This window comes from Prunus dulcis, chromosome 1 (genome assembly GCF_902201215.1).
Source record: "Prunus dulcis chromosome 1, ALMONDv2, whole genome shotgun sequence".
Lineage (NCBI taxonomy): Eukaryota > Viridiplantae > Streptophyta > Magnoliopsida > Rosales > Rosaceae > Prunus > Prunus dulcis.
Genome location: NC_047650.1, coordinates 1,690,353 through 1,716,114, shown reverse-complemented (window position 1 = coordinate 1,716,114; position 25,762 = coordinate 1,690,353). Strand labels below are relative to the sequence as shown.

General features: G+C 39.0%; 4 protein-coding genes across 4 annotated transcripts; 2 read left to right on the top strand and 2 right to left on the bottom strand.

The window, feature by feature from the left end:
* Window positions 1-4,785: 4,785 nt before the first annotated feature.
* On the bottom strand, window positions 4,786-9,123 carry LOC117614859 (pyruvate kinase isozyme A, chloroplastic). The gene is made up of 6 exons (XM_034343779.1): window positions 8,440-9,123; window positions 8,253-8,343; window positions 7,954-8,147; window positions 7,477-7,598; window positions 6,509-6,987; window positions 4,786-5,532 (listed from the first exon to the last, which is right to left on the bottom strand). The coding sequence occupies exons 1-6, from the start codon at window positions 8,995-8,997 to the stop codon at window positions 5,231-5,233; spliced, it is 1,746 nt and encodes a 581-aa protein (XP_034199670.1). The 5' UTR covers window positions 8,998-9,123; the 3' UTR covers window positions 4,786-5,230.
* Window positions 9,124-9,982: 859 nt separating this feature from the next.
* On the top strand, window positions 9,983-12,895 carry LOC117630647 (ADP-ribosylation factor-like protein 5). Its single transcript, XM_034363347.1, has 3 exons — window positions 9,983-10,397; window positions 10,651-10,875; window positions 12,361-12,895. Exons 2-3 carry the CDS (start codon window positions 10,684-10,686, stop codon window positions 12,718-12,720), a joined length of 552 nt encoding a protein of 183 aa, XP_034219238.1. The 5' UTR covers window positions 9,983-10,397; window positions 10,651-10,683; the 3' UTR covers window positions 12,721-12,895.
* Window positions 12,896-12,916: 21 nt separating this feature from the next.
* LOC117630653 (guanine nucleotide-binding protein subunit gamma 2-like) lies at window positions 12,917-16,704 on the bottom strand. The gene is made up of 4 exons (XM_034363353.1): window positions 16,151-16,704; window positions 13,455-13,507; window positions 13,314-13,358; window positions 12,917-13,232 (listed from the first exon to the last, which is right to left on the bottom strand). The coding sequence occupies exons 1-4, from the start codon at window positions 16,283-16,285 to the stop codon at window positions 13,148-13,150; spliced, it is 318 nt and encodes a 105-aa protein (XP_034219244.1). The 5' UTR covers window positions 16,286-16,704; the 3' UTR covers window positions 12,917-13,147.
* A 3,474-nt stretch (window positions 16,705-20,178) lies between these two features.
* Window positions 20,179-20,727, top strand: LOC117614584 (vegetative cell wall protein gp1-like). Its single transcript, XM_034343446.1, has one exon. It carries the CDS (start codon window positions 20,179-20,181, stop codon window positions 20,725-20,727), a length of 549 nt encoding a protein of 182 aa, XP_034199337.1.
* The last annotated feature ends 5,035 nt before the right edge of the window (window positions 20,728-25,762 follow it).

The window sequence follows — 25,762 nt, the reverse complement described above, 5'->3', positions numbered from 1 at the left end:
TGCAGGGTGAATCTTGGAAGATTGGGGTTTTAGGGTTTAGAGGTTATTTCTGAATTTGGGGTCGAAAGAATGATTGGGTTTTTAGGAGGTTATTTGTGAATTTGGGGTCGAAAGAAAGATTGAGTTTTTAGGGTTTAGAGATTATTTGTACATACGGGATTGAAAGAAAGATTTGTTAGCTTAGCTTTCCTCCAAGAAATGTCAGTTGCTCAACGCTGTTTTCGTTTTGCCTACAACTGGAAATGGAGGGAGATTGGCTTCTTTAGAAGTGGCGGTTAGACTTGCATACGTGGCAGCTTTTTGACTGCTTTAGCTTAGTCAAAACTTTCACCTCATGGGTTAAGGCTTGGCAAGAATCCCAATTTTTTTTTTTTTTTTTTCATATATAATATATTTTAATATATTTAAAAGTTAGAGCCGGTCGGCTATACTTTGCAAGTATTTTAATATATTTAAAGAGTATAGCCGTTGGGCTAGACTTTAAAATATTTCTTTATTATTTTAGGTTTTAATAGAAGAAAATATGAAAAACATGTACAATGGAATTTTTTATAAGAGTTGACGCATAACCTATCGATCAAGGCTTGCGTACGTGGCAGCTTTTTGATTGCTTTAGCTTAGTCAAAACTTTCTTCACCTCATGGGTCAAGGCTTGGCAAGAACTTGCTTTTGTTTTTTTTATGTTGGGCAAAAGATTTTGGGTTTATTTATACCCTAACACTTTTAATCTTCTTTGAAGTCCCAAATTATAAATTAATAGAGAAAAGAAATTGTTGTTGGCACTCCAATAGGATCATCATCCATGCCTCAATTGGCAATTTCTTCACTATATTATTATAAAGTAGAAGTGTACAACTACTTTTTGGTTATCAATAACATGATGTGAAGCCAGAACAGTATGTGGCCTGCAACTTTAGGTTATGATCAAAGAGTAATGTTACATTTTATTTCAATCTCAATAGAGAAGACACTCTATCATTTGAATGTTTCTATCTTTATTTCAGGAATTTTACGTCAATCGTCTAAATTTATGAGGGAGAACATAAACAACAAGTGGAAAAGAAAAGCACCCCATAGCAAGGAATATCAAATGACTCTTGTTTCATTTATTGAAATTGAAACGAAATACAATATTCCTTTCTAATCATAACTCCAAAGTGCAAGTCAAAGACTGTTTTTGTACGGTAAAGAAAAAAGATTTGCAACCCGCATCGCATCTAAAAAAATAGGAAAAAAAAATAGAAAGGACATCATATAACATACTGATGTGGTGTATCGAATTTACTCCAACTAATACATAATAATTAATAAAACTTTAAACATATAGAATATACGACTTATGTGCCTATCTCTTACAACTGTTCCACAGAATTTAGTGGTAGATGGGATATGGAGGAAAACAGATTGAAAGGTCGCCATATAATTGCCAATGTGGCGGGCATTATTTTTTTTTTTTTTTTACTGAAAATTAGTATCAAGTAGCCAAATCAAGTTGACTTAACATTAGATCCCGTCGGCTGGTAACAGGATCACCATCAAGAAGACAAAAGACTCCCGACATAAAAAGTTATGTCAAGTTGAGTTGACGGAGGACGACTAAATTGAACTTGTTTGAAACTCTTGTTCCTTAAATCATACCAAAAAAAGCCTCTTCCGTTATGTGTCAAAACCATTTCACCATTCTTTGACAACACCAAAGGTTTGGAGAAATAACCCACACCCGAAGGCACAGCTTCATTCTCCAAAGAATAAAGCAGGGTCCAAGATTCTGTCACTCCATATTCCTTCATAATCCAAACAGCATGTCCGGTCGGGACATAAACAGCCCCCTAAGACCTCCAAACTAACGGTATAATTGCTTTTCAGAACCAAGGGGAAGGGAAACTGGCAATATTTCTCACTGGCAAGATTAAGGGTTTGAATTATGGACCGATTTCCATCGACCTCGTTATTAACAATCAGCCAACTCATAGCACCGTTGCAGAACATAATGCGAGGGCGACCCGAAGAAATATTACTAAAAAGAGGCCCGTTTTGGATCCATTCCCACAAGTTTATAGTCATCATTAACTGAATCATACCCTAATCCATAGAGGGGATTTCTTTTTCTCTTCGAAAACCACTCTGAACATGATGGCCCAAAGGTGGGCAAGGGAATCTTCTTCAACTTTTGAATTGACGGGTTCCACAAAGCAATACACCTCCTGTCCTTGCTGTGAATGCAAAACAGACCATGAACAGAATGGCCGGATAACCTCAAGACATCGTAGGCGTCAGGGAATTTGAACGGCTTCTCAGCTTTCACGGCTGTACCGCTGGTATTGTTGTCGCTAAAGGGCAATGAAAATAAATCTGGTGGTGGTGGAGAACTGGGCCGATATGACGCGATTAAAATGCTTTGAGAGTTGGTTTCAGTGGAGCGTTGGAGATGGGCGTTGATGAAGCGTTGGTCGTGGATGAAAGCATACCAAGCTTTTGAAACGCACAGGGATCGTATCAAATCCTTGGGCGGAAGCCGTAAAAGGATGTCCAAGATTAGCTCCGGTGGCAGGGTAGACACGGTTGGTATTGATTCTTGAAATATTGGGTGTCTAGGGTTCTTATTAGGGTTTTTATGATTTAGAGGCTCTGCTCCCTCTCTCAATTGCTCAACTCTGAGGTCCAGTTAGGATTGCTGTCACTTTTAAAAAAGTTGCTTTCGTTGTGCTTTGAAAATAATTAGTCGTAAAGTAAAACATCTCTATGTTTGGTAAACAATATTTTCAAAGTTTTATTAGTACAAAAAGCAGTGTCAAAATCATGTGCAACTGTTTTGAATAATGACTAAAATAGACACGATGTTAGAAGTGTTATGTACTAATCATGTGCTGGTAGTGGTAGTAGTAGTGATAGAGTGGAGGTAGTGGTGGTGATGAAGGTGGAGTTGGTGGTTGTGGTAGTGATGGTGGTGGTGGTGGGGATGGCGATTGTGGAGGTGGTGGTGGTGGTGGTTGTGGTGTTGGTTGTGGAGGTGGTAGTGGATGTGGAGGTTTTGGAGGAGGAGGTGGTGGTGGTGGTCGTGGAGGTGGAGGTGGAGGAGGAGGTGGTGGTGGTGGTGGAGGAGGTGGTGGTTGTGGTGGTGGTGGTGGTGGTGGCGGTGGTTGTGGAGGTAGTGAATGTGGTGGTGCAAGTGGTGGAGTTGGATGTGGAAGTGGAGGTGGTGTCATTTTTTAAATTGAATTATGGTATTTTGGGAATTAAAAAAATTCATTAAAGTTCATCTCTGCTTCTTTTGAAAGCAGCTTTGAAAAGCAACCCAGAGCCTGTTTTTAAAAGCTGCTATCAAAAGACCATTGTTTTTAAAATAATCATGATATTATAGTTTTACCAAACACTTTAAACTGCTTAACTTTAAAGTGAAGCAGGTTTTTGGCGAAAAAAACAATTCCAAACGGGCCATGATTGAAGCTTGAAATCTCTTTTTTTAACTTTAAATAAGCCCAAGGTTTCCTAATGTGATAAGGAATTGTAAAACTACAAACCTAAACTTCGAACTAATGGAAAGTTTTTTGTTTTCCTAATGTGTAGGGAATTGTAATGAATTTGGTAAGGAATTGTAATGAATTTCCTATTATTTCCTATTCGTTTAAGGAAAGGCCAAGCACTGCTTTCTCAGTTGGAGAAGGACTCAACAGAACTCTATAAATACCAAAGACGAAGGAGCCATGCCATACCAAGTTCGAAGTAAAACTATGTACTAGCATAAGTGGATTGCGCCAATTTAGATATCGCATTGTTAGAAAGCTAAAACTACTGCAAACGATCTCAGCTACACAATAATGATGATTGAAGAGTCACCACTGATGGCCATGATAACTCTACCAATAATATTTTTTCTAGCATTCTATGGAATCTCCAATCTTTCATTGCTCATCGTGTACCTCATACTTCGGTTCTGCAGTGGTGGAAGGCACGTTGATGATCTTGAAGCGCAATTAACAAATCGACGGCCGTCAAATCTTTATCATCGAGCTCCTTATTCAAATTACCATGCCAGATATATTGCAGTGGTGGCAGAGGAAACGCAACCACCGCAGGCATCAACAGTCTTCACGTATAGAACTGATCAAAGCTTCTCTACTACTACTGCTGATGAGTGTGTAATTTGCTTGGACGAGTTTATGGAGGGGCAAAAGTGCAGGTTGCTTGCTAATTGTAACCATTCGTTTCACAAGGCATGCATTGATGAATGGTTAAGCACCTGGAAAAGCCGCTGTCCCCTTTGCCGTGCTTCTGTTCAAAATATATCTTAGTTATATGTTTTCATGTTTTTTCTTAAAGGGCCTTTTGTATATCTTTGTACGGAAATTGTGTCAATTACATGAAAAATATATGAAATATGTTCTTATTTTTCGGAGAAACCAATGTTGTAAGGTTGGCTCTATTTGCTTTTTTAGTGAATGAGGCATCCTCAGGTTGTCAAGATCGCTTGTTCCAAAAATACTAATAATGATAATTAAGGATAATTGATTTTTTGCCTTCTGGTATGACCAAGCTCACGGATTTACCAACGAATCTTTAGTCTGGTGGTAATTGTCTCCACCTAGTTGTGCTATTGACGACCCTCTCCACAAAATGGGTATAGAATGGATTTTCTGTCTGGGTTCCTAGCTAAATTTGATCTCACGAGAGAAGTGTATCCAAGAACTCATAATAATATTACTAGGCTAATACCTGCAACAATCAGTCTTGGCCTAGCAAGACCAAAAGCGAATAAGTTATAAGAATGCAATTCACCGCTTAACATTAAACAGTAACTTGAAATGGTTATTGTTGATCATGCTTGATGCAATCTCAGAAACACATCAAAACACAGATTTTAAAGTTGAACAAGGCAATACAATGCATAAGGTAAACTATTTGTGCAATGCCAAAACATAAAGATACAGGCCTTTCAAGGACAATTCTTGTCATATCTCACCCTAACACTAAATTAATGTCACAAGGTACTATTGTGAACTAAAAAACCAAAAACCAAGCAGCTCAAGCGGGCATAAACCTGACAAATTGCATGGTGGATCCTGAAGCAAGGCCCCGGTGAGATCAATAAAGGAAAATTTGATTATCTCCAGATTACCCCCTTTTCTTTCAACCGAGAACCAAATTGCAGCAATGAACATAGCAGTTCGATAGATATAACTGAATCTAGAACGATCAAGAAAACACTTGCAATCCAAATGAAATCCAGTTTTTAAGGAACATTCATAACTTGGATGGACTGCAAGATGTCTGAGACAGCAATAACAAGGTCACCTGATTTGATCAAATTCCTGGCCTTGAGCAGTGAGAAGGTTTTATTCAGGTTGCTTTCCATATCATCAGAGAAGCTCACCCGAAATGGTATCAGACCCCACTGTAGGTTCAGACGCCTCCTCACAGATGTTGTGTTAGTAAATGCAAAGATTGGGCAGTCAGGCCGGCAGCGTGACAGGAGAGATGCCGTGTGGCCCGTCTTTGTATAGACAAAAAGAGCATCTACCCCTAGATTGTTAGCTGCAAAATCACAATTCACATTGAGATATGGTTCCACATGCAACAAAAAACAATGATGAAAACAAGTATAAAATCCAACAGCAAGGGACGATAATAAAAAAATTTCAGTCATTTGCATTACATTAACCAGCTTAGTAGGTCGCCGAGGGCCAAGAAACAGGTGAGGCCAAACATGACAAACACAAGGAGAAAAAAGGGCACATATTGTCATTATATAAAAACTTCTCATTTTATTGAACCCTATTCTGGATGCACTTTTTGACGAAACTCTTGATGCAATATCCAGATTAGTATACTACAACTGCGGTATCTAATATATACAGCAACAAGTTTTTAAACAATTTTTCTGAAAACAGATAACATAAGTACATGCACTACTGGACTCAGAGTCTCATGAAACGAACTAGTATGTACCATAGCATGAGTTCCTATAGAGGAGGACAAGAATCAATCAAGACATGAACGAACAAAAAATGTAAAAATACATAGATGAAGCTGAAATGCAGTTTAAAAAACACAATTTATAAATAGAGGGAAAACATCATATTTATGTCATTGGACATTTTCATTCAGCTTCTCAACAACTAGGACGATCAGTGCACTTTCAACAACATATAAAAGGAAAACAGATCGGAAAGTAATTAATCAAAACATTATCTGGCAACCAAAATGTACAAAATCACATATAGAACACTAGATGATTATCTCAACATTGCTTTGTGTGTGGGTGTATGTGCTTGGTATAAATGGCATTGTTGCTTTTGTTATTTTCTTAGACCGACTGATTTAGATGACACATATTGTACATCCTGGTGTAAAATCCCTACTAGGAGAATTCCGAATCTTCATATATCAAGACTCTCTTTGCAGATCTGTCATATGCATTTTACGTAACACATGGATAATTGCTGAACTAACCTCACTTAGAAACGTATTTAGTAAAACTACTGACAGATATCAATCAAATAATGCTTACCCATCTTGGCAGCAGAAATGCAAATCTCCTCTGAAATACTGTCTGAAAATGACGATCCAACTCCTGGGAGTTCCATAGCTTCATGATGTTTCTCTTCCCTCCACCATCTCTCAATCCTCAGACTCACACTTCTGAGAACAGCCAGTGACTTCTCTGGGAACTGGCCCATAGCAGACTCACCAGAGAGCATCAAAGCATCAGCTCGCTGCCTCACTGCTTCCGAAACATCAGCCACTTCAGCTCTAGTTGGTGTAGGATATTCAATCATAGATTCGAGTAGTTGAGAAGCCACAATGACTGGCTTATTTAGCTGCCGACAAACTTGAACAATCCTGTGCTGGGCTGCTGGTACCTGTTCTAGTGGTATCTGAGCACCTAGATCTCCTCTTGCTACCATTGCTCCATCTGACGCTAGAATGATTTCTTCCAAGTTCTTTAGTGAGTCAATGCTCTCTATCTTTGCAATGACAGCAACATCGCTGCACCAACATGATTAAAAAATGAATATTATCAGCTTAAATGAGAAACACACATTAACCATATTGGATATTGGATATAAAGACAATTCCCAAAATAGACCAAAAATTAATCAAAAGTGGAATCATATTAATCTCAGTAGATCTAATTCAAGTGGCAGATAGGTACATTGATCTTTAATTATTCAATTAAACTAACTGCACAGCCAACACATTAAGAGAACTTTGACCAACCACAAGTCTCACAAAATGCACACAGAAGTTGAAAACATGTCAAATCACTTAACAATGAGAGAACCAACAAGAGCAGTCCACAGTAACAATTAAAGGAGGTTTCATGATGACATGATAACATATGACCAAGAAATATAATGTGCACACACACACACACACACACACACACACACACACACACACACACACACACATATATGCACTTCTATACAACATAAAACGTCTGAGTATGCACGCACATTCAGGACTTTACTTTACCTATCTCGAGACCGTGCAGCAATATAGCTTTTAAGATGATTAATCACTTCAGCAGACTTGACAAAAGATACAGCGATAAAATCAACACCCTCTGCAATCCCAAAATCAATGTCCAACCAATCCTGCATAAATTGAAAGCTAGAGTATGAGACCAAAAGATAAGCTTTGACTCATGATATGCTTTTGAGAAAGATTCGAAGTTTGACCAGACAATACTCCAGACAGGGTTAATGGAGTATAGGATTGGCTTTACAACCAAGTTGAACCATAACCTAATCCATGTTGGGATTGTCAAAAGAATTAATCTTTATGCAAATATTCCAAATTTGGGTTTTTTGCAATTTAATAAATATGGTCAATACCATGCAACACTTAGGTTAAGCCATTCTAACCATTTAGCAATTTAATATTCACATCAAACGATAAGTCCCTTTATGTTTTTTCTTTTATCTAAGAGGAGGAAAAGAATTAGCAAACCTTAGAAGAAATTGTGGGAAGCATGGCATTACGTTCTCGCACTAAACTCCCATCCCTCCAGAAAGTCAAATTAGCCCGAGGCAGCAACAATCCAGGATCCGTGCATCTACATTTAACATCGGGACCAAGCTTCTCAACCACCTCAAACCTAACCATGCCACCATCCACAAGCAGTTCATCCCCCACTTTCACATCTGCCAGCATAATATCACATTAAGTTTCACCATTTCAATCAAGAAAAGGAAAAAGCTTAAAATTTTGAATACAAATTGGTAATTTGGTAAGTTTAATTTAATTACCTTCAGCAAAACCATCATAATTCACATTGATGGTGCGTTCGGGGAGAGTGTAGCCAAAAGCTCTGACACTAAAAGTCCATATCTCATCATCCTGCACATAACGTAATCAAGCTAACCAGTTGTCAGTATTCAGCATCAAAACATGCACACAAACTGTTTGAGAAAATGCCGCAGAAACCAAATGAACCTCGGCTTTTGCAGAAGAGGCGCCACCGAAATCGCCCATGTGAATCTCGCTGCCTTCGGTGTCCATCATGATGGCGACTGCGTACCCCTTCTCCTCGTTGAGCTTCCTGACGCGTTGTATGACCTCGCGGTGCCATTCGCGAGTGCCGTGGCACATGTTGATGCGAGCGACGTTCATGCCGCCAACAGCGAGCGACTCGAGCTGTTCGAAGCCGGAGGTGGCTGGGCCGATGGTGCAGATGAGCTTGGTGCGCCTTGTGCTACGGAATCCGTTCTCTCTGAGCTCGGCCTCGGTGACAGCGTCGACCTCGATGGAGCTGGAGAGAGCATGGTCGGGCTGCGAAGCAGGGGGTTGGATCCCCAAAGAGGAAGTGCCGTTGTCGGTGACGATAACGGAAGGCTCGCGATCGGATGAAGCGGCTCTGATCGAAAGCTTCGGGAAGACGGGGACGGCGGTGGTGGTGAGCGGTAACCGGCAATTGAAGGCGGAGAGGAAGGAGGTGTTGTGTTTGGGGACGGCGAGGTTCGATGGGGTAAGGAGATGCACAGACTGTGACATTGTGATTGGCGGTGACCGGAGGTGTACGGTCAGAGAGTGAGAAGGTTGGGGGATTTAAAAGAGAGGTGGGCGGAGTTGGCGAAGGGAAGAGAGAGAGCTTTGGAGGTGTTTCCAAAGTGAGCAGCAATGAGGGGGCAAAAACGGCTGAGACCGACAAGAGCAGGGGATACGGTGTCGTTTTCGGTTTGTGTGTAGTTGGGTGACGTGGCTGAGGGTGAGCGGTGGAATTTGGTGATGTTTACCACCTGTGTTGATTATTGTTGGACAGTTGGGACTCTCGAGTCTTGAGTACAAGAAGACTAGATTGGCAAGTATTTGGTGATTTTCAAGTTAAATTGGTAAGTTTTTTTTTCCCTTTTTTGAGAAAAAGCGATATTTATTGATAGATAAACATTACAAACTATCTTCAACCGAGACATCCTCAATAATATCTGGAGAATCCTCATAATGCATTAGATGCATCAGTTAAATTATAACATAACGAGCTAGTCTATAAACATGGATTCTGATTTGCGAGTTATTCCAACTGTTTTAAATGAGAATTATTATTGTATTGAGAGTTAGTTAATTAATTTAGTAATTATGTCAAAGTAATATTAAAATCATATAATCTTCCCCCCCAAAAAAAAAAAGTAAAATTAGGATGCTTAAAAAAGAGGAGCAGTTTCTTATTTCTTTGAAAATAGCCAAGTACATACCCATTATTTCTCTTCCTAAATCTTGATGACTTCATTCAAAATAAATAAACCTACCGGCCACTAGTGTGAATAGCAAGTGTTAGTTTGGTTTGGGCCTTGGTGTTTCTTATAGGCCCTTTTAATTTAGCTAAATCTTTTCGTTTTGGTCAATAAAATTTGCAAAAACATTTTTCAAACAATAAAACATAGAGTATGTAATTATAATTTTGCCGTTGAACGGCATCTTAACACAATTGGATATTCCTCATCTTTGTCTCTCTTTTTATTTAATTCCCACTCTTCTTTTTGGGCAAGATAGAGAAAGGGATAGACGTAAAGAAAGGGACGTAAAGAGAGACGTCAAGTCCCAAATAGGCAGTGGCCTCCGACACCACTTGAACGAATAAATATTTTCGGTGGGTACTTCTTCAACGACTAATATTAACAACCCATTACAATAAAATACACAAATACAAAGGCGCCTCCTTTATCACCTCCCTCCACACAACAAACCAAAGCCTTCCCTTACAGATCGGATTTGCAGTGACGCAGCCTCAGAATTTCTGAAACCCCAAAACTAACTTGGTTTCTAAATCCAAACCCAAATTCACTTTTGGGGTTTCTCTTGGTTCCAAACCTCTGCGTCCCGAACCATCGGAAAACCTCCCATCCCGATCAACCGCACCCTCCATCTCTGACCCTTCCGCCAATATCCAAGTCCAGGTTCGATCAATTTCCTTTCCCCTTATTTTAGTTCTTGAAAATTTTACTTCATCGATCTGCTAATTTCGGATCGAACCCACGTGAATTAGTTGATTCTTGATTATTATTATTTGGATCTTGATTTAATTTATTTATCTACCGTAACGTATGTTTATGATGTATGCAGGTATTTTATTTATATTCTGGGTTGGGTTCTATTTGATTTCAAATTTATTGGGTAATATTGCTTTCTTATAAATTTTGGGTCTTGTAGGTAAAGTTTGGATTTTTGGTTTGGGGATAGAAGATGGGGGCATTCATTTCGAAGTTTTGGTTCATGTTGTTCCCTGCAAAAGAGTATAAGATAGTGGTAGTTGGGTTGGATAATGCTGGTAAGACCACTACCCTTTACAAATTACACTTGGGAGAGGTTGTCACAACGAACCCAACTGTAGGCAGCAACGTCGAAGAGCTTGTATACAAGAACATTCGCTTTGAGGTACCATAACCAATCCCATCTCTCCCTCTTCTATTTCTGCTTTTCTTATTTTGGTTACTGGATGATTATCCACTTCAGGATGGATGAGTTTCTTGATCAAGTTAGGACATTTCTTGTCGCTATTGTTTGTTGGATTTTAGTTGGTTTCTGATAACCCATTTGCGGGATTTTCTAATTCTGTATATTTGGCAATTGGACTTGATTTTCTCACATAATTTTTTTTTCTTTATAAAGAGCTATGCAGTCTGTAGGTGTAGGGGTCTTTAAAGAAATCATCTTTCTCATTTTCTTTGGTGTCTTAGTACTATACAAAGGATTTTATTTCCCTCTATTTATCTTGCCATCCAAAATACCTTGCTGGCCGTTTTTGTCATCCTCTGTAGCAATGATCTTGAGGTTACTCTCCGTCATTCATCTGCAATTCCCTCACAGCTATTGAGAATCTTTTCCATGGCAATGCCTCTTAATCCTGACGTAGTTATTAATCTGACAACCAGCAAACGCATTCCCATGATTTCTTTAGTTAAATAATCATCATTGTGAGCATTGAGGGGATGAAATCATTGGGTAAAGTTGTTGCTTTAGTCCTTACACAAAATTAACTCTATATTGGGAGACTCACATCAGCATGAGTCTTTTGTCCTTGCACAAATTCTTACCTACCATGCTTCAGGTGGTTGAACATTCTTTTGAGTATGTGTGTTTGCGTGTGTATGCATTTCTAATTTTTATGAATTGCATGTGTATGTGGAAGGATGATAAAGTTCTATTAAGTTTGAAGTTAACATATTCTTGGCCTTGTATAAGAGAATCATGTATTAATTAGTATCATGAATTTACATAAGACTGAAGAAACTAATATTCATAGTATATTTGGAGGTTTGGCATAATGAGAGATAGATGGAAGAGAACATATAGTTGGTTGCAAATGTAACTTTTAATTGGAAGGTTCTCATCTTTATTGCTACTTATTAGAGCCATGTATATACATATATATCATTGTTTGTACATAGAAAATGGCATGGATAATGATTTTGTTATGTCTGGAGGATAAGCTTTTGGCTAGGGCAAATCACATTGTGATTCCCCATATATCAATGAACTTTACTGCATTAGCATGCCAAGGAACAATATGAAGTATTTGTTGACTTGACACGGATGTAACGTTACTTGCCAACTGAGCATGATAACTGTGACTTTAATGCTGATGATGGTCAGAAGTGTAGAAATGAAGTTTAATGTTTACAAGATACCTGCCCGGCTTTGTGTATGTTGACTTCGTTGGTCTGGCTATGAGTCTGTCATTTGAACTCATTGAATATTTTTAGCTACTGCATTTATAAGGCCTCTCTATACCTTAACATGCTCACAATATTCTTTTCCATGTTTCTTTCATTTCATTTTCTGTCCTTGAAGGCATTATGTCATGCTTAGAGTTATTTATTGTTAGATGATAAGAGCTAAAGATTATGCCAATCATGACAGGTATGGGATCTTGGCGGACAAGAAAGACTAAGGACTTCATGGGCAACATATTACCGTGGAACTCATGCTATCATTGCAGTAATAGACAGTACGGATAGGGCCAGGATTTCTATTATGAAAGATGAACTCTTCAGGTTGCTGGCACATGAGGATCTTCAAAATTCCGTTGTACTGGTTTTTGCAAATAAACAAGACCTCAAGGATGCCATGACCCCAGCCGAGATCACTGACACCCTTTCTCTTCACAGCATTAAGAATCATGACTGGCACATCCAAGCCTGTTGTGCCCTCACAGGAGATGGCCTGTATGATGGTCTAGGTTGGATTGCCCAGCGGGTTACAGGGAAAGCACCCAGTTGAAGGTAGAGAGAGAGACAGAGATGAGATTTTTCATATATTTTCAAGGATGAGTGATGTAAAAGTGTCAGTTGTGTATCATCAATGTTATTTGCTCTGAGCAAATTTGTAGATTGTTTCCAATTTCAAATGCTTGGAATATTTTACATTTTGAATCATTAAGCATTTCGTTAAACAATATGATATGCCTGGAAAATTGTTTATGCTCTGCCAAAACACTGAAGCATTTAATTGAAAACTTGCTACACTCTGCACAACTGCCCTAAATTAAAGGCACACGAATGGAAGCGTTGCCATAAATTGTCATCTGCACAATGAAGCATCTAGTAAAACATTCCTGAATAACAGCAACAATCGAAATCTGTGATACGTCTGAATCGTAGCCTCTGTGAACAAATGATAATGGAAGCCTGAAACTGAGCAATGATCATCACAGTATCCAGCATCTGCAACCTTTTGAATCTTTGGGGCCTTCAAACCATCGATCCCAGAATGGATTAAGAGGGCCATGTGTTCTGTCAATCAAGAGTAAATTACAATAAGAAAAGGGCCGCGAATTTAGAAAATGAAACAAAGAACTAGAATAGAGGTGTTACACTGGGAGTAATGGATCAGGCCTCGTTTCTGCATTGTTCAGTATTCTGAAGTACAAAACAAAAGTCGGTTAACAAATTGATCATGGGAAAAACAAGCGTTCTAGATAAAACTCAAACAATTTAAGGATCTATCATGCTTACTCCTTGCATGCAGCTGAGGCCTTGTCCATCTTTTCCAGTTGTTCCAACTCTTCCTGTGGAAACAACATAAAAGAATAAATCCATTAGCAGTCTGAATACTCAAGTCATGCTGATAAATAATGACATACATGAAATGTCAAACGACCATCCTATTAAATTCTGGGTTATTCAACCCACACACACACACACACACACACAACATGCCGGTGAGTCACTTTTCAGGTGCCTTATGGATACCAAATCACACAACTAGTTCATGGAAACTCCTTCCCACCAAAAAGGGAGGAAAGCAATTAAAGCAATGAACATACTCAAAAGCTCCAACTCCTAATCAATCCAACTGTGAATAATGTCCCAAGATGCTTGGCCATAAAAATTCAGGATCATGGGAAGCTGAAACATGCCACTAGATGCTTGACCATGTGCATCATGGGTTTTAGTTAAGATGTATTACAGAAAGACTCGAGAAGCCAATTACTTCCAAAAGGGAAAATGTTAACAAAATGACACACAAGGGCATGCTACTTATCATAACAAGAGAAGGTTACACTACACAGTTCAATGACATTGACATCCAATTTTCCCCAATTCCCCCGAGAAAGGCAGTCTACACCTCACTCTCTTCAAGGTGCCCTACCTCTTTGGTGGAAGCAAATATGGAGTTGCAATTCTTAAAAGAACGTGAGTCTTGTAAAGGAATATGGCATTAATCGAGCTAAATGCAGTTGATGGAAAGTTTCAATGTACTCCGCTTCCTATTTTTTCAGTCTTATTCTATATCTTACTTCAAAAGTAGTCACGCAGTTGTGTTTTTAAAACTGGAAACGAATTTAATATAATCTGAAAGATTCTAATATGGTATGTTGGTGAAATTAATTGCTAGGAAGAGCTAAAGAAAGAACTGTTTACTTCATAGTTTGTTGTCTTATATAATTTTACAGAAGGATAATTTTTCCTCAGATTTTTTTGAAAAGGGGTGGTGAAAGCATTTTGCTTTCTTCATTACACTACTTCTACAGGGGTCAAGAATGAATCAGCATACTATTGCTTAACTAAGTAGGTTCAGGAAATTGATTCAATCAAGGTTTTGCTGAGAAAAATAATGTTGTATAGTGCCAAAAGGATAACAACTTTTAACTCCAGTCCACATGACTGATCACACCCATATATCTGGTTGCTCCTAGGTCGAGAAGTTGAGGGTGTTTTAACAGTTAAAGTCCCGAGAGGTTAAAAAACCACAACATAAATGTAACAAATTCATAATTTTCTACTCGGCATAAGAGAAGTCATCTTTCCAACCACCCAGCAACAAATTTAAGAGCCTTTATGAAATTCTACAGCTGACAAGTAAAAGCTCAGGGGTCAACATACATTGACTCTGGGTAACTGTGATCAACTGTAACCATTACACAACTCCTGTTGTTAATACACCCTCAAGTAACTTGTAGATATTGCTTGATTCAACTGAATATTCTGCAATTTGAGCTAATTTCTTTTTAGTTTTTTTCAAAGTTTCAGTTATCAACAATTTGATAGGTCACACATTTTTACAATACAGCATATATTTGAACATTATTCTTGCACTTTCTTCAGCAACACCCCATATCATCTTTTCAACCTAATGAAGTTTTGTCTTCAAGGAACAGCTTAAAGACAAAAAGTTCACAGGCCTTGCACGGCATTTGACCATATGACAATCATCAAGAACACTAACTTCAAGCTTGGCACCTATGAAGCCTGAAATATTTATACAGACACAGGCAAAAGGAGTGGGGAAAGTATGTCACTGTATAATGTGTAAACTCAATGACTCACTTCTCTCATAAGCTAAAAATGAGTGATTAAAATAACTTTCCTACATGGCAGCAGTAAAAACCATCCTGCTTTCACCAACAACAAAACGAATCAGTTGTCTCGCAGGAAACATGCACTCACTCAAAGCAAGACAACTAAACACCAAAAGTCCTGGACCGTCTACTTCCATTATTATCTATCTTCTACAAATCAGTTTGTCCTTCTGCACAATAAACTATAACAACCGAGAAGGCAATCAAATTACACCTAAGCACAAAGCTACATAATAACTGGACCTGAACTCACTAAATGACTAATAACTCCAAAAACTCTAGAAGCCTGAAAAAGACATGGTTGCAATTGCAAAGCAAATCACCGAAGTTCAATTCATAAAAATCCATTTCCACATAAGGGCACCAACTTTAATAAAACAACCACCCTAATAAATTTTAGCTAACAGTGAATAAGATGGTCACATGGTCGTAATAGGCAAAGCTCAGACGGTCACACTCAAAAGGGGCAGCATAGAACTTCCCAAACTCTCACATTACACTATAGAACTAGGAAACCAAACCCACCGATCAATAAAACAGGACCACAATCTAGCAAACAACTAAACCAAACCATTTCATACTCTGCACCCAGTTCAACACATTCACCGCTCAGCTAAATTTTCTAATAAATTCCAAACGTAGATTTTCAAACAGAAAATTCGGTGACCGTACAAAGCCAGCAGCTAATTGAATTCAAAATTGAAATTGGAAATTTCACTGTCTGATTGACATCCAATCAAAACCGGAAATGAGATATAAAACAATCAAAATTCAACATAGAATGCAACAGCAACAACATCAAAAGAACAAAATTCCGAGCATCAGAATCAAAGTAAAAGCATCACTGACCTCCAAGAATCTAGCTTCTTGCTCGAGCCGTTTCAACTCGGCCTGTATCCTATGCTTCCCTCTGGTATCAGCGGCTGACAAAGACTGTAGCCTTTGGGTTGTTGGGCTTACTGATTCTGACCCATCCGATTGCATCTTATCACAGAAAGCACTAAAGTACTAAACTTCACAACTAATACTCAGTTGCAAAACCAACTTTCTTCACAAAGAAACAAATTGATCATCGCCGCCAGGCCATTGGACTGAAACTTAAGGACGACCCAGAAATCTTCATGGACCCCACAATGAATTTCACACCAAAAACGCAAAGCCCTTTTGCAAAGGAGCGGATCTATAACAGAGAGAGTGTTTTTGTGAGTTGGGTTTTTGGGTTTGGCTGTTTTAAGAACCTTTTTAAAGGGAATGGCAGGAGAAAGGAAGAAACTTTCTTCTTTGTGTTTGTTTGGTTTGTTTGGTAGTGGAGTGTTGGTGAAAGCTCGTTTTCTTTTCTGTTTTCTAATTTTCTGTGTCTTTTTTGTCTCTCTCTCTCTCTCTCTGTGGAGACCAAAGAGTCTATCAAGATTCCTACTTTGTAGAGCCCCATGCGATGTTTCATCGTCACACTTTGCACCCCGAAACTGTGGATTGTGGAAGCGCACTGCGCATGGTACCATGGGCTCAGACAGGACAAAATTCAGCTCAGGTCTTTTAGTACTATACAAAGTAGAAAGGCTGAAGAGGAAGTCCGTAACTTGTAAAATGATTAGCTAGGCTGGGTGTGGTAGGGTATTGTCACTGACAAGAAATTTTGCGTGTTCACGACATAACATCATGTGACATGTGAATGTAATATAATGAATTAATCTTATTTATAATGAGTGCTGCTATTTTCACCCATTTGTTCTATTTCCCCATTCACTTTATCTTTCTACCCATCATGAAAATTTGAAAAATCACAATTATATCTTTGCACCCACCATTATTCCTAAAATACCCTTCCATTCACTTAACACTTTTAGCCCTAACTTAACACTATTGATTGAGTCCGAAAAATTTTATTTTATTTTATTTTAAAAAAAAGATTTTTCGGCAGCCACCCGCGGAACCACCCATACCTTCCACCTCAGGCCAAGCATCCCCTTCTCGGTCCTCCTCCTCATGTCTCTTTCACCATTATTTCAGTTGTATTGAACAACACCTTCAAACCCCAATCTAACATTCTTCTCCTTTATCCATTTCAATCAACCCACGAGAAATATTACATCAATTGGCCCAGATCTGAGATGACACTTCGACTGCATTGCCTATCAAAGTTGCTCATCCTAGTCTTCATCAATATCAGCAACTTCATGGCCCTTTTTCCTCCAAGTTTCCAATTTAACTATTTCTTAACATCAATCAATCTTGGTTGTCACGGGGTTGGGTGGGTAGTCTAAGGGTTGTTTGCTGGGTTCTTTTATTTATTTATTCTAATTTTTTGTTTTTATTTTTACTTTTATTTTCTTGACTTAACAGTGTTAACTTAGAGTTAAGTCCTTAAATTTTTTGAATTTAACATAGTGAGAGAGAGCTGACAAAGAGAAGAGGAAGAAGACTTTGAATTTTTTGACTGTTGCAAGAAGAATGCAAGGCTTCAATTTCTCTCTCCTTCTTGTTAGATGTAGTGAGCCACCAGATTCCAAAAGTGTGTTTTCCAAATTGGAGAGCCAACCGGCGAACTTGGTGGAGTTGTGGTTTTCCCTCCTTGTCACCAAAATTGGTAAAATAGGGTACAACAATTCTATCGAAGATATTTTTACACTATTTACCTAACCTTTCGTTTTTCATGCGCATTAAATTTGTAAAATTATACATCATTAAAGTTTCATCCTTATCTTTTTCAATAATTGAATGTGTATATTCGATTCCAAAGATCATAATGAAGTCTTTCTTTACATAACAGTAATTGTGGAGGGATTAGGGCTAGGGGTTAATAGTTGAAGATTGGAATGATACTTTCTTGGTTGCTACTATGTCCAAGAGGGGCCTAATGAGGTCTTTTTATAAGCTAATCAAGTGGCAGGGATAGAAAAATAGTTGCCCTTAACTAATGATTTGGGTAGAAACACCTCTTGATTTATGACAATGGCTTTGCTCATTTATATACATCACATCACATAGAAAACACCGAAAGTTATTGTGAGAGAGATTAGATTCTTGTTTTGGCATGTCAAGCATAGAGAACATTTTATTCCGGGCAAAATGATTAGATTTCTAGTATCATTTAACATGCGTACAGAAATCAAAATATATATCAACTTGGCCTCAATTTGTGGCACGTCGTTGTCTTTGTAAGTGACAAGCGCGTTTACTGTTTCTTAAGAGCAGCGCGGGTGTGCTGTCATTTCATGATTTTACCCAGTTGTTTTTGCGACGGCCACGTGTTCACATTGGGCCAAATCCTCGTAACTGCTAGGTAACAGTAAAACATCTCTCTCACCGTCTGTCACTCGTGTCTCTCTTGATCGGGAGAAGAACTATTCTACAAATCCAGAGTCTCTGCATTTAGAGCCTCCGCATTTACATGCATTGCGCTCAAATAATTCAATGACCGTGAATAGGCTACGTCAGCTAGTATGACTTTTTTGTTTTATTTACAAAATTAACGGTAACGTGTTTCCGTTACCTCTCTGTCTCTCTTTCTATAAGCTCCTATCTAATCTATATATATCATTTGTCTTTGGCGCAAAGCTATTCAGCGACTGTTTCAGGAGCCAAAACCCATCATTTTCTTTAGCAACTTATCAATATTTCTCCAATTGATAACTTTCAATTTTCATGAAAATACCCAATGATTACAGCCACTACCCATCAATTGATTGTCATTTGGAATTCAGTCAAAATTCATGAAAAGAAGCTGCACTCTATATTTGAATTCAGGGATGAAATGATAAACTATAGAATGGAAATTTACAAAAATGAGCGTTGCAAGAAATTGGTTCATCCTCAAGAGCTTCGACCAATAGTGTAATAGCCGCTTGACGAAGTTTATCGGCTTCGCCAGATACTTGAATTCCTAAATTCACTTAACACTAAAACATCTCTCTTTATTAGCTTAGCTGTCTTGTTTTGAGTTGTTGGATTATTACAATGGCTCAGATCAAACGAAATGCGGGTAAATACAGAGGCTCTAAATACGAAGGCTCGGAATCTCTATTCCACTCCTCCAATGGTTGATCTTGATTGAGTCAAAGTAGACTCATTTTGTACCCCAATGGAGAGGTTGGGGTGATATGTGACCTTGGATTTGAATAAACCACAGTCTCACTAAATTTGGCTCTTAGGTTAAATTTCAAATCAAATGTAATACTTGAATGAAAGAACATGGAAAGCTATAGGCTTACGATTAACAAAATTCAATTAAGTAAGAATTCAGAACATGGAAAGCTAATGCTAAATTCAAACTCTTTGTTTCTAAGCATAGTTTCTTAGCAAATCAGAAGATAAAGGCTTCCGTTTTTTCTCCCTTTCTTAATGGTAAGAGTCGATTGCCTAGATTTTGCAAGATTTTCAGTGAATTAGGTCATGAAAATGCATCTGTAATAATTATAAATGTATTGATTGAAAATGGTAAAATGTTCATAAATTTGGAATTTTATACTTATTCGTTGTATTTTTGAAAATTCTAAGTTCCACTTTGAATAAGTAGGTCAAGTTTTGTACTGAAAGAGAGACTTTAAGATTGGACAAGTTACCTATTTCTGGTTCAGTCTCCTCTTTGCTACGTTATGATGTGTACAAACGGCTAATGAAATCGAGCAAGACCAGCTCGCCCTATACCATCAACGTACGTGTCAATCCAAAATAAACCTGACTGACTATTCAAAACCATTTCTCATCCACACGCACAGGTGTCAACTCCCTCTGCCAGCTGCATACATGTGTCACCCACATGCAATACCGAAACCTCAACTACGTCAATACATAAACTTTCGGTTCCATCATCTCTCAGACCAAGACAGAGCCTAACAAAATTTCCCAATCTTGTTTTCGAACAAAACATAATAATAATGTCGTCTTCCATCTCTTCATTCTCATCAACTCTCATCAGGCGAACGATCCCATTTTGTTCATTCACCAACTCTACTACTTCTGCAACAAGCACTCAATTTCTGTCACCCAAAAGAAAGCCCATATGCCCCCTTCTAGCCCGTGCTCTACCCGACTCACCGGACCAGTACCCGACCAGGAGCCCACCAGAGTTTTCTCCCCCAGTTCCAGGCCGCTATGACCAGCCTTCTGCTCCTCCTGAGGTGCCTGGGATTTCCACCTCTCCGGATGTGGACACCACTCCTGTTCCGCCTCCTGAAGTGAATCCATACCCTCCACCGCTTGACCCGGATCCGAACCCGGGCCAGGATTTTCCCGTGCCTCCCTTGAAACCGCCTCCTGTGCCCGATATCCCGCCACCATTTCCTGACAACCCGCTTCCAAAACCCGACGTAGTGCCGCCGCAACCACCTGATATTGTGCCTCCTCCCCCGCCGGGGCCCGAGATTATTCAGCCACCAGCTCCCCCGCGACCCCCAACTGGCCCGGGTGGGCCAATTGTTGTGTAGATATCTCTTTTTGATACATTGTGTAGATGAAGTTTCTGATCTTATTTATTATTGATCAAGGAAAAAAAAAAGTAGCAAAAAAAAAGAAAAAAAGAAGAAAAGATCAGTGGTCGATCATAGAATAGAGTAGTAGAGTGGATGTATATAGAACCAATTTACTTGTTTTTATGTTACAACTTTTCTAGTTTAGTTTTTTATTTTATATATATATATATTTTATTTTTTTTGTGTTGGGTGTATTAAATTAAATTATTAGAGAAGATCAGACAACCTTTTCCTAATTCTAATTAACCATGCCATAATATTCGAATACTAATTCTGGACTGAATTGAGTTTTAGGGTTGGAATCCTGCCATTGAAATTGTTCCTAAGGAAAATCTTTGGCAACCACACAAATGTTTGGACAATCCAAGTTAACCTTCAGCAAATTTTTGGTGTAGGTGGAGCTCATAAAAAATAAATGAGTGTGGCTTCCAGCACCGTTTTGCAATTTCAAAGCATGTGTTTCACATACAAGGTCAGTTTATTCCTTGAAAAAAAAAAATTGCGATTATATGATGAAGCTACAATTAATGATGGGAGTTAATTATAAGGGTATAGTTTTTTGGGTTTATGTTATAAAGAGTATGACTGCTTAAAAAATATAATGTTCCAGTTTATGGTAATAACACTGTTAGTTTATTGTCATGTTGATTAATGCTTGTTATGTTGCTATTTCTAATATATGTCCATCAAAGAAAAGATGAAGAAAGAACAAATCAAACCAACTAAAAATAAGCCGAGCTCAAATTTTTAATACTATTATGTGATAGAAATATATTGTTAATATTCTGTCATAGAAGTACATTGTTAAACAAAAATGAGATCCATAACTAAAATAGTAACAAAAGATAAATCGATTATCAAAGCTTAAAATACATTCCAAAAATCAATTAAAATCCGAAGAGAAACACATAATTGAAGCAAAAGATAAAAAATCTCAAGTCCAAACGACGACGACGACGTGGCGAAAGAGGAGTAGAGCTAAGAGCATCTGATCGAGTTTCGTTCGAGGTTTCAAACAATCCAAAAAAAAAAAGAAAAATAATATAAGCACGATTTTAGAACAAGAAATCGAAGGTGAAATATTGAAAATTGTAGATCAGAGATAAAAAAAATATAGTTGGACTTGAGATTGAGCTTCAATGGAAGCTCCTCTTGCTCCAACATTGAGAAAGCACTAGCGAGAAAGGAGAAAATGAATCTAATTTGGTTTTTTGGCGTATATGATTTTTCTCTCTCAAATCCATAGTACAAAGGCAATATAGGTATTTTACACATACAAATAAACTAAAAAATAGCTATTAAATTGAAAAAAATTGACAACTGTCAATTTTGGGGTATTTTTTGGGTGTGTTTATAGTTTTTAAATATATAGAGTTTCTTTATATAAGACTATGTCTAAGATTGGGTATATAACTAAATTTGTATATTTAAAAAGGGTAGCCGCTCGGCTATATATATAGTTCCATTCTATTGAGGGATTTTGCTTAAATAATTTTATTTGAAGGATCTCTTAAATAATTTTATTTGAGGGACACCATTTAGGGTCCCAACAAATATTTTTTCAACTATTGAAACTATTTATTTTTTAAGTCTACATTCATAGATCATCTTTGCAAAAAATTAGACAAATCGGAAACCGTTTTGATATCCAATTGTGTCCTATAAAATCAATAAACAAAGTGCTTCAATAAAGTACTAAAATTTCAATAATTCAATTGAGTGATCAAATGATATTGGATTCAAGTGAGCTGACCCAATTAAGGTCCACAAGGGTCACTTGACCCTTCTCACCCTTTGATAATTTGTGTTTTGTTTGTGTTGCATTGGACTCAATTACTTTTTATATTACCTAACAAGGGGATGTCCCTGAAATAAGGGATTGGTTGAGCTCTTTGTTTTGTTGGCAGAGATCTCTCCACACCAAGGATCCTACCATCCACCCTTATCATCATAATAAAAAGGGGTACTTTCGAGCAGATCTGTGATTCATAAGCTAGGCATACGGCTTAGGTCCAGCAGCAAGATAAGGCCCTTATGTAACAGAACTAGGAAAGTAGCCAGTTATCAAGATATGGATTCAAATCGAGAGTACGGGAATGAAAAACATCATAGGAATGCTTGCATGAGCCCCTGCCCCGAAGGATGGCTCCGGGGAATATGACGGTTAGCCTACTTGTTTTTAAGGAGACGATTGGTGACAGGGGTGACTGCTCGTGTAAGTCCCCAAGCTGACGCCCATCTGTGCTTTTGGGCAGGGGTGGTTTGGTCTAGTTTGTCCCGATTGTATTCATATTTGATGCTATGCTTTTAGTGAAGGGGTGGTCGGTGCTAATAGGCTATGATCGATTCTAGGCAGTCGTGGAGGTCCACGCGTCGCGTCTTCATTGAGCAGATTGGATTCCCTTTTTTTACTATGCGTCAACAACAATGATAGATATGAAGAGATTAGGATGAATTTTTTGTTGCTGCGATTGGACGACGATGCGTTTTTGGAGATGTACAATTGGTTGGACTAGTGGGGTCCAAACTAGAGAGAGTAAAGACATAACAGAGGGAGAGGGAGGGGAAGGGAGGTGGAGTTACTTTAAAATATATATATATGGAAATGTTTTTTTCTATGGATTTTCAATTTTTAATGTATATATTTTTTTATAATCCATATGGCACAATGCCATCGAACATATGGATTGTAAGAACCCAAAAAAAAATATCTTAAAAAGAAGAAAATATCTAAAAAGTAAAGAAAATATCTTCTTGCAAAAAGACAAGTTTGCCCTCGCATATTTTATTGGGGGAAAATTTGACTTTTTGATCGAGAAAGAATTTGGGAATTTCGCTTACGTCATTGCGTAGAGCGCGGCGAAAGGAGTTCGTAGACACGGAGTAGACCCGAATTGGAGCCGTAACGAAGAAGTTAGGGTCTAAAAATCGCGAAGGGTAAAATGGTAATTTGGCAAAAAGTCAGATTTTATACCCCCTCTCTCTCTTCTCCCCGTCACTTTCTCTCTCCTCCCTCTCTCTCTCTCCCTCTCGTCGACCAGGCCTTGCGACCGTTCAGCTTCTCGGCGTCGGCCCGGCCACCACAGGCCGAGCCGATCTCCGCCGTGGGTACCTACGGGTCTACCTCCGTGTCGCCGTCAAGACCTGACCGATATCCACCCCGGGGCCGCCCTGAGCTGGCCGGAAAACCATGTTTTCCGCCGGAGGTTCCCTCGAAGCTACCCGAACTTCCAGCTCAAAATTCTCCCTCATTTCTCCACCAAATCGATAGAGTAAGGTATGGTTTTTGAGCTATTTTTCGTGCTCTAGCTGATGGGTATATGGTCTTCGATCGATTTTAGCGCTAAGGGGTTCGATTTACGACTTGAAGTTTGGCCGAAACTTCGGCCCTTCGAAACTACTATTTCTGGTCACTTTTTGGGGGTGGTCCAAGAACAAAAGTGACTCCAAATGAGGTGTTTTACCTAGGGTAGGAGTTTGGAGTCTTGGTTCCGAGATTTTTCGGCCACCCAGTATCGTTTTGGACACCCAAAGCTGCCCGCGCGTGCTGGAGCGCGTGGGCGAGAGTACTGATATAATTCGGTGCAGATTTGTGACCCTTGTGTCGTCACGAGCGTGTGGGATTTCGCGGATCTCGATTCGGAGTCCGTTTGAGCCCCGAACGGATTTTCCATATCGCGCGATCGGTGGGTGCAGTGTCGTTAAATAGTCGGATCACGCTGAATTTCGGATATGTCGGTCTACGTGATTTCAGGATCACGTAGGATTCGACGGATTGCCAATCGGAGTCCCGGATGCTCCGAAATCGAGAACCCTGGGGCTAGGGTTTGAGTTTTAAGCGATAACGCGATTTTGGCCAATCCGACAGTCCGATTCGGACCAAATTCGCAGAACTTGGTTCCCGTCCTAGGAGAAACCTTTCGGGAAGCTCAGATTGGCCATCAGAGACCGTGGACCCACGGGGTCCCGGATCGGCCGGTCGAGCAGCTTATCGCTTATCGAGGTTCCGGGTCTCTTAAGACCGGCCTAACTGTTTAAAAAGCTAAGGCGGGCATAGGAATAACCTGAATGAGTGTTTGTATTTCTAGGAGCCGGGGGCAGGGGGTTTGAATTAATTCTTTTATTCAGCAGTATATTGAATTATTGTTTGTGGATAATCAGGCATTAGAGGTCCAGCCGACCAGCAGGAAAAACCTTCGAAGGGTCGAAGTAGCTCGGACCATCTGTGAGTGGACCTTCTTTCCTAAATTAGATTTCATGAATAATTTGATATGCTTTTATATAAATAAGTTTTATAAATGAGTTTATATTGATTTTATATAAATAAGTTTTAGAAATGAATTTATTTGAATAAGCTTCTTTATTTGGTCTTTGAGTAAGTTTTATTACGATTCTGAACATGATCAGTACAGTAACAGTTCTATAAATCTGTGCTGCTTATTTATAAGTTATAGAAACAGAGTTTGAGGTTGAAATCAGATGAGACAGCAGCACAATCTGATATTTCAGTTTTAATCGGATTTTCTAAAAGGAATCTATTTTTAAACCCACCTCGTACCCATTTTCTTTATGGTGATTACCCAGAGTCGGACCGATGTCTACGGACATCCAGTCTGATTATAGTTTAGTCAGTGCACTTGACTTTGCCTCACGAGTTTCGGGGACGCTCGGACCGTGAGTGCCAGGATTTGCGGCTCGGCAGACTTGGTGTCCCGAGACCTGCCAGGATTGCGGCTCGGCTGACTTTGTGTCCCCGAGACCTGCCAGGATTGCGGATCAGGCTGACTACGGTCCCCTGCATCCTGCCAGAGCGACTCGAGCTGACTTGGTGTCATCGAGGAATCTGCCGGCGGGACAGGTTGATCATAGTCCCCTGATTTCGCCAGTTTGCGGCTCGGGTAGCCTGTGTGACGCCCGAGACCTGCCAGGGAATTGACGGTTATGACGGAGGTACAAATAGGTGGTATTTTCAAAGGATTTTGAGTTTCTT

Excerpts from the sequence above, each read along its gene's own strand:
- LOC117614859 (XM_034343779.1), bottom strand. The coding sequence starts at position 8,997 with ATGTCACAGTCTGTGCATCTCCTTACCCCATCGAACCTCGCCGTCCCC. Across the intron at positions 8,148-8,252 it reads TTATGATGGTTTTGCTGAAG|ATGTGAAAGTGGGGGATGAA; the intron begins GTAATTAAATTA and ends TTATGCTGGCAG. Across the intron at positions 5,533-6,508 it reads CATTTCTGCTGCCAAGATGG|CTAACAATCTAGGGGTAGAT; the intron begins GTAAGCATTATT and ends GTGATTTTGCAG.
- LOC117630647 (XM_034363347.1), top strand. The coding sequence starts at position 10,684 with ATGGGGGCATTCATTTCGAAGTTTTGGTTCATGTTGTTCCCTGCAAAA. Across the intron at positions 10,876-12,360 it reads ACAAGAACATTCGCTTTGAG|GTATGGGATCTTGGCGGACA; the intron begins GTACCATAACCA and ends CAATCATGACAG.
- LOC117630653 (XM_034363353.1), bottom strand. The coding sequence starts at position 16,285 with ATGCAATCGGATGGGTCAGAATCAGTAAGCCCAACAACCCAAAGGCTA. Across the intron at positions 13,359-13,454 it reads GCCTCAGCTGCATGCAAGGA|AATACTGAACAATGCAGAAA; the intron begins GTAAGCATGATA and ends TTTGTACTTCAG. Across the intron at positions 13,233-13,313 it reads CCTGATCCATTACTCCCAGT|AACACATGGCCCTCTTAATC; the intron begins GTAACACCTCTA and ends CTTGATTGACAG.
- LOC117614584 (XM_034343446.1), top strand. The coding sequence starts at position 20,179 with ATGTCGTCTTCCATCTCTTCATTCTCATCAACTCTCATCAGGCGAACG.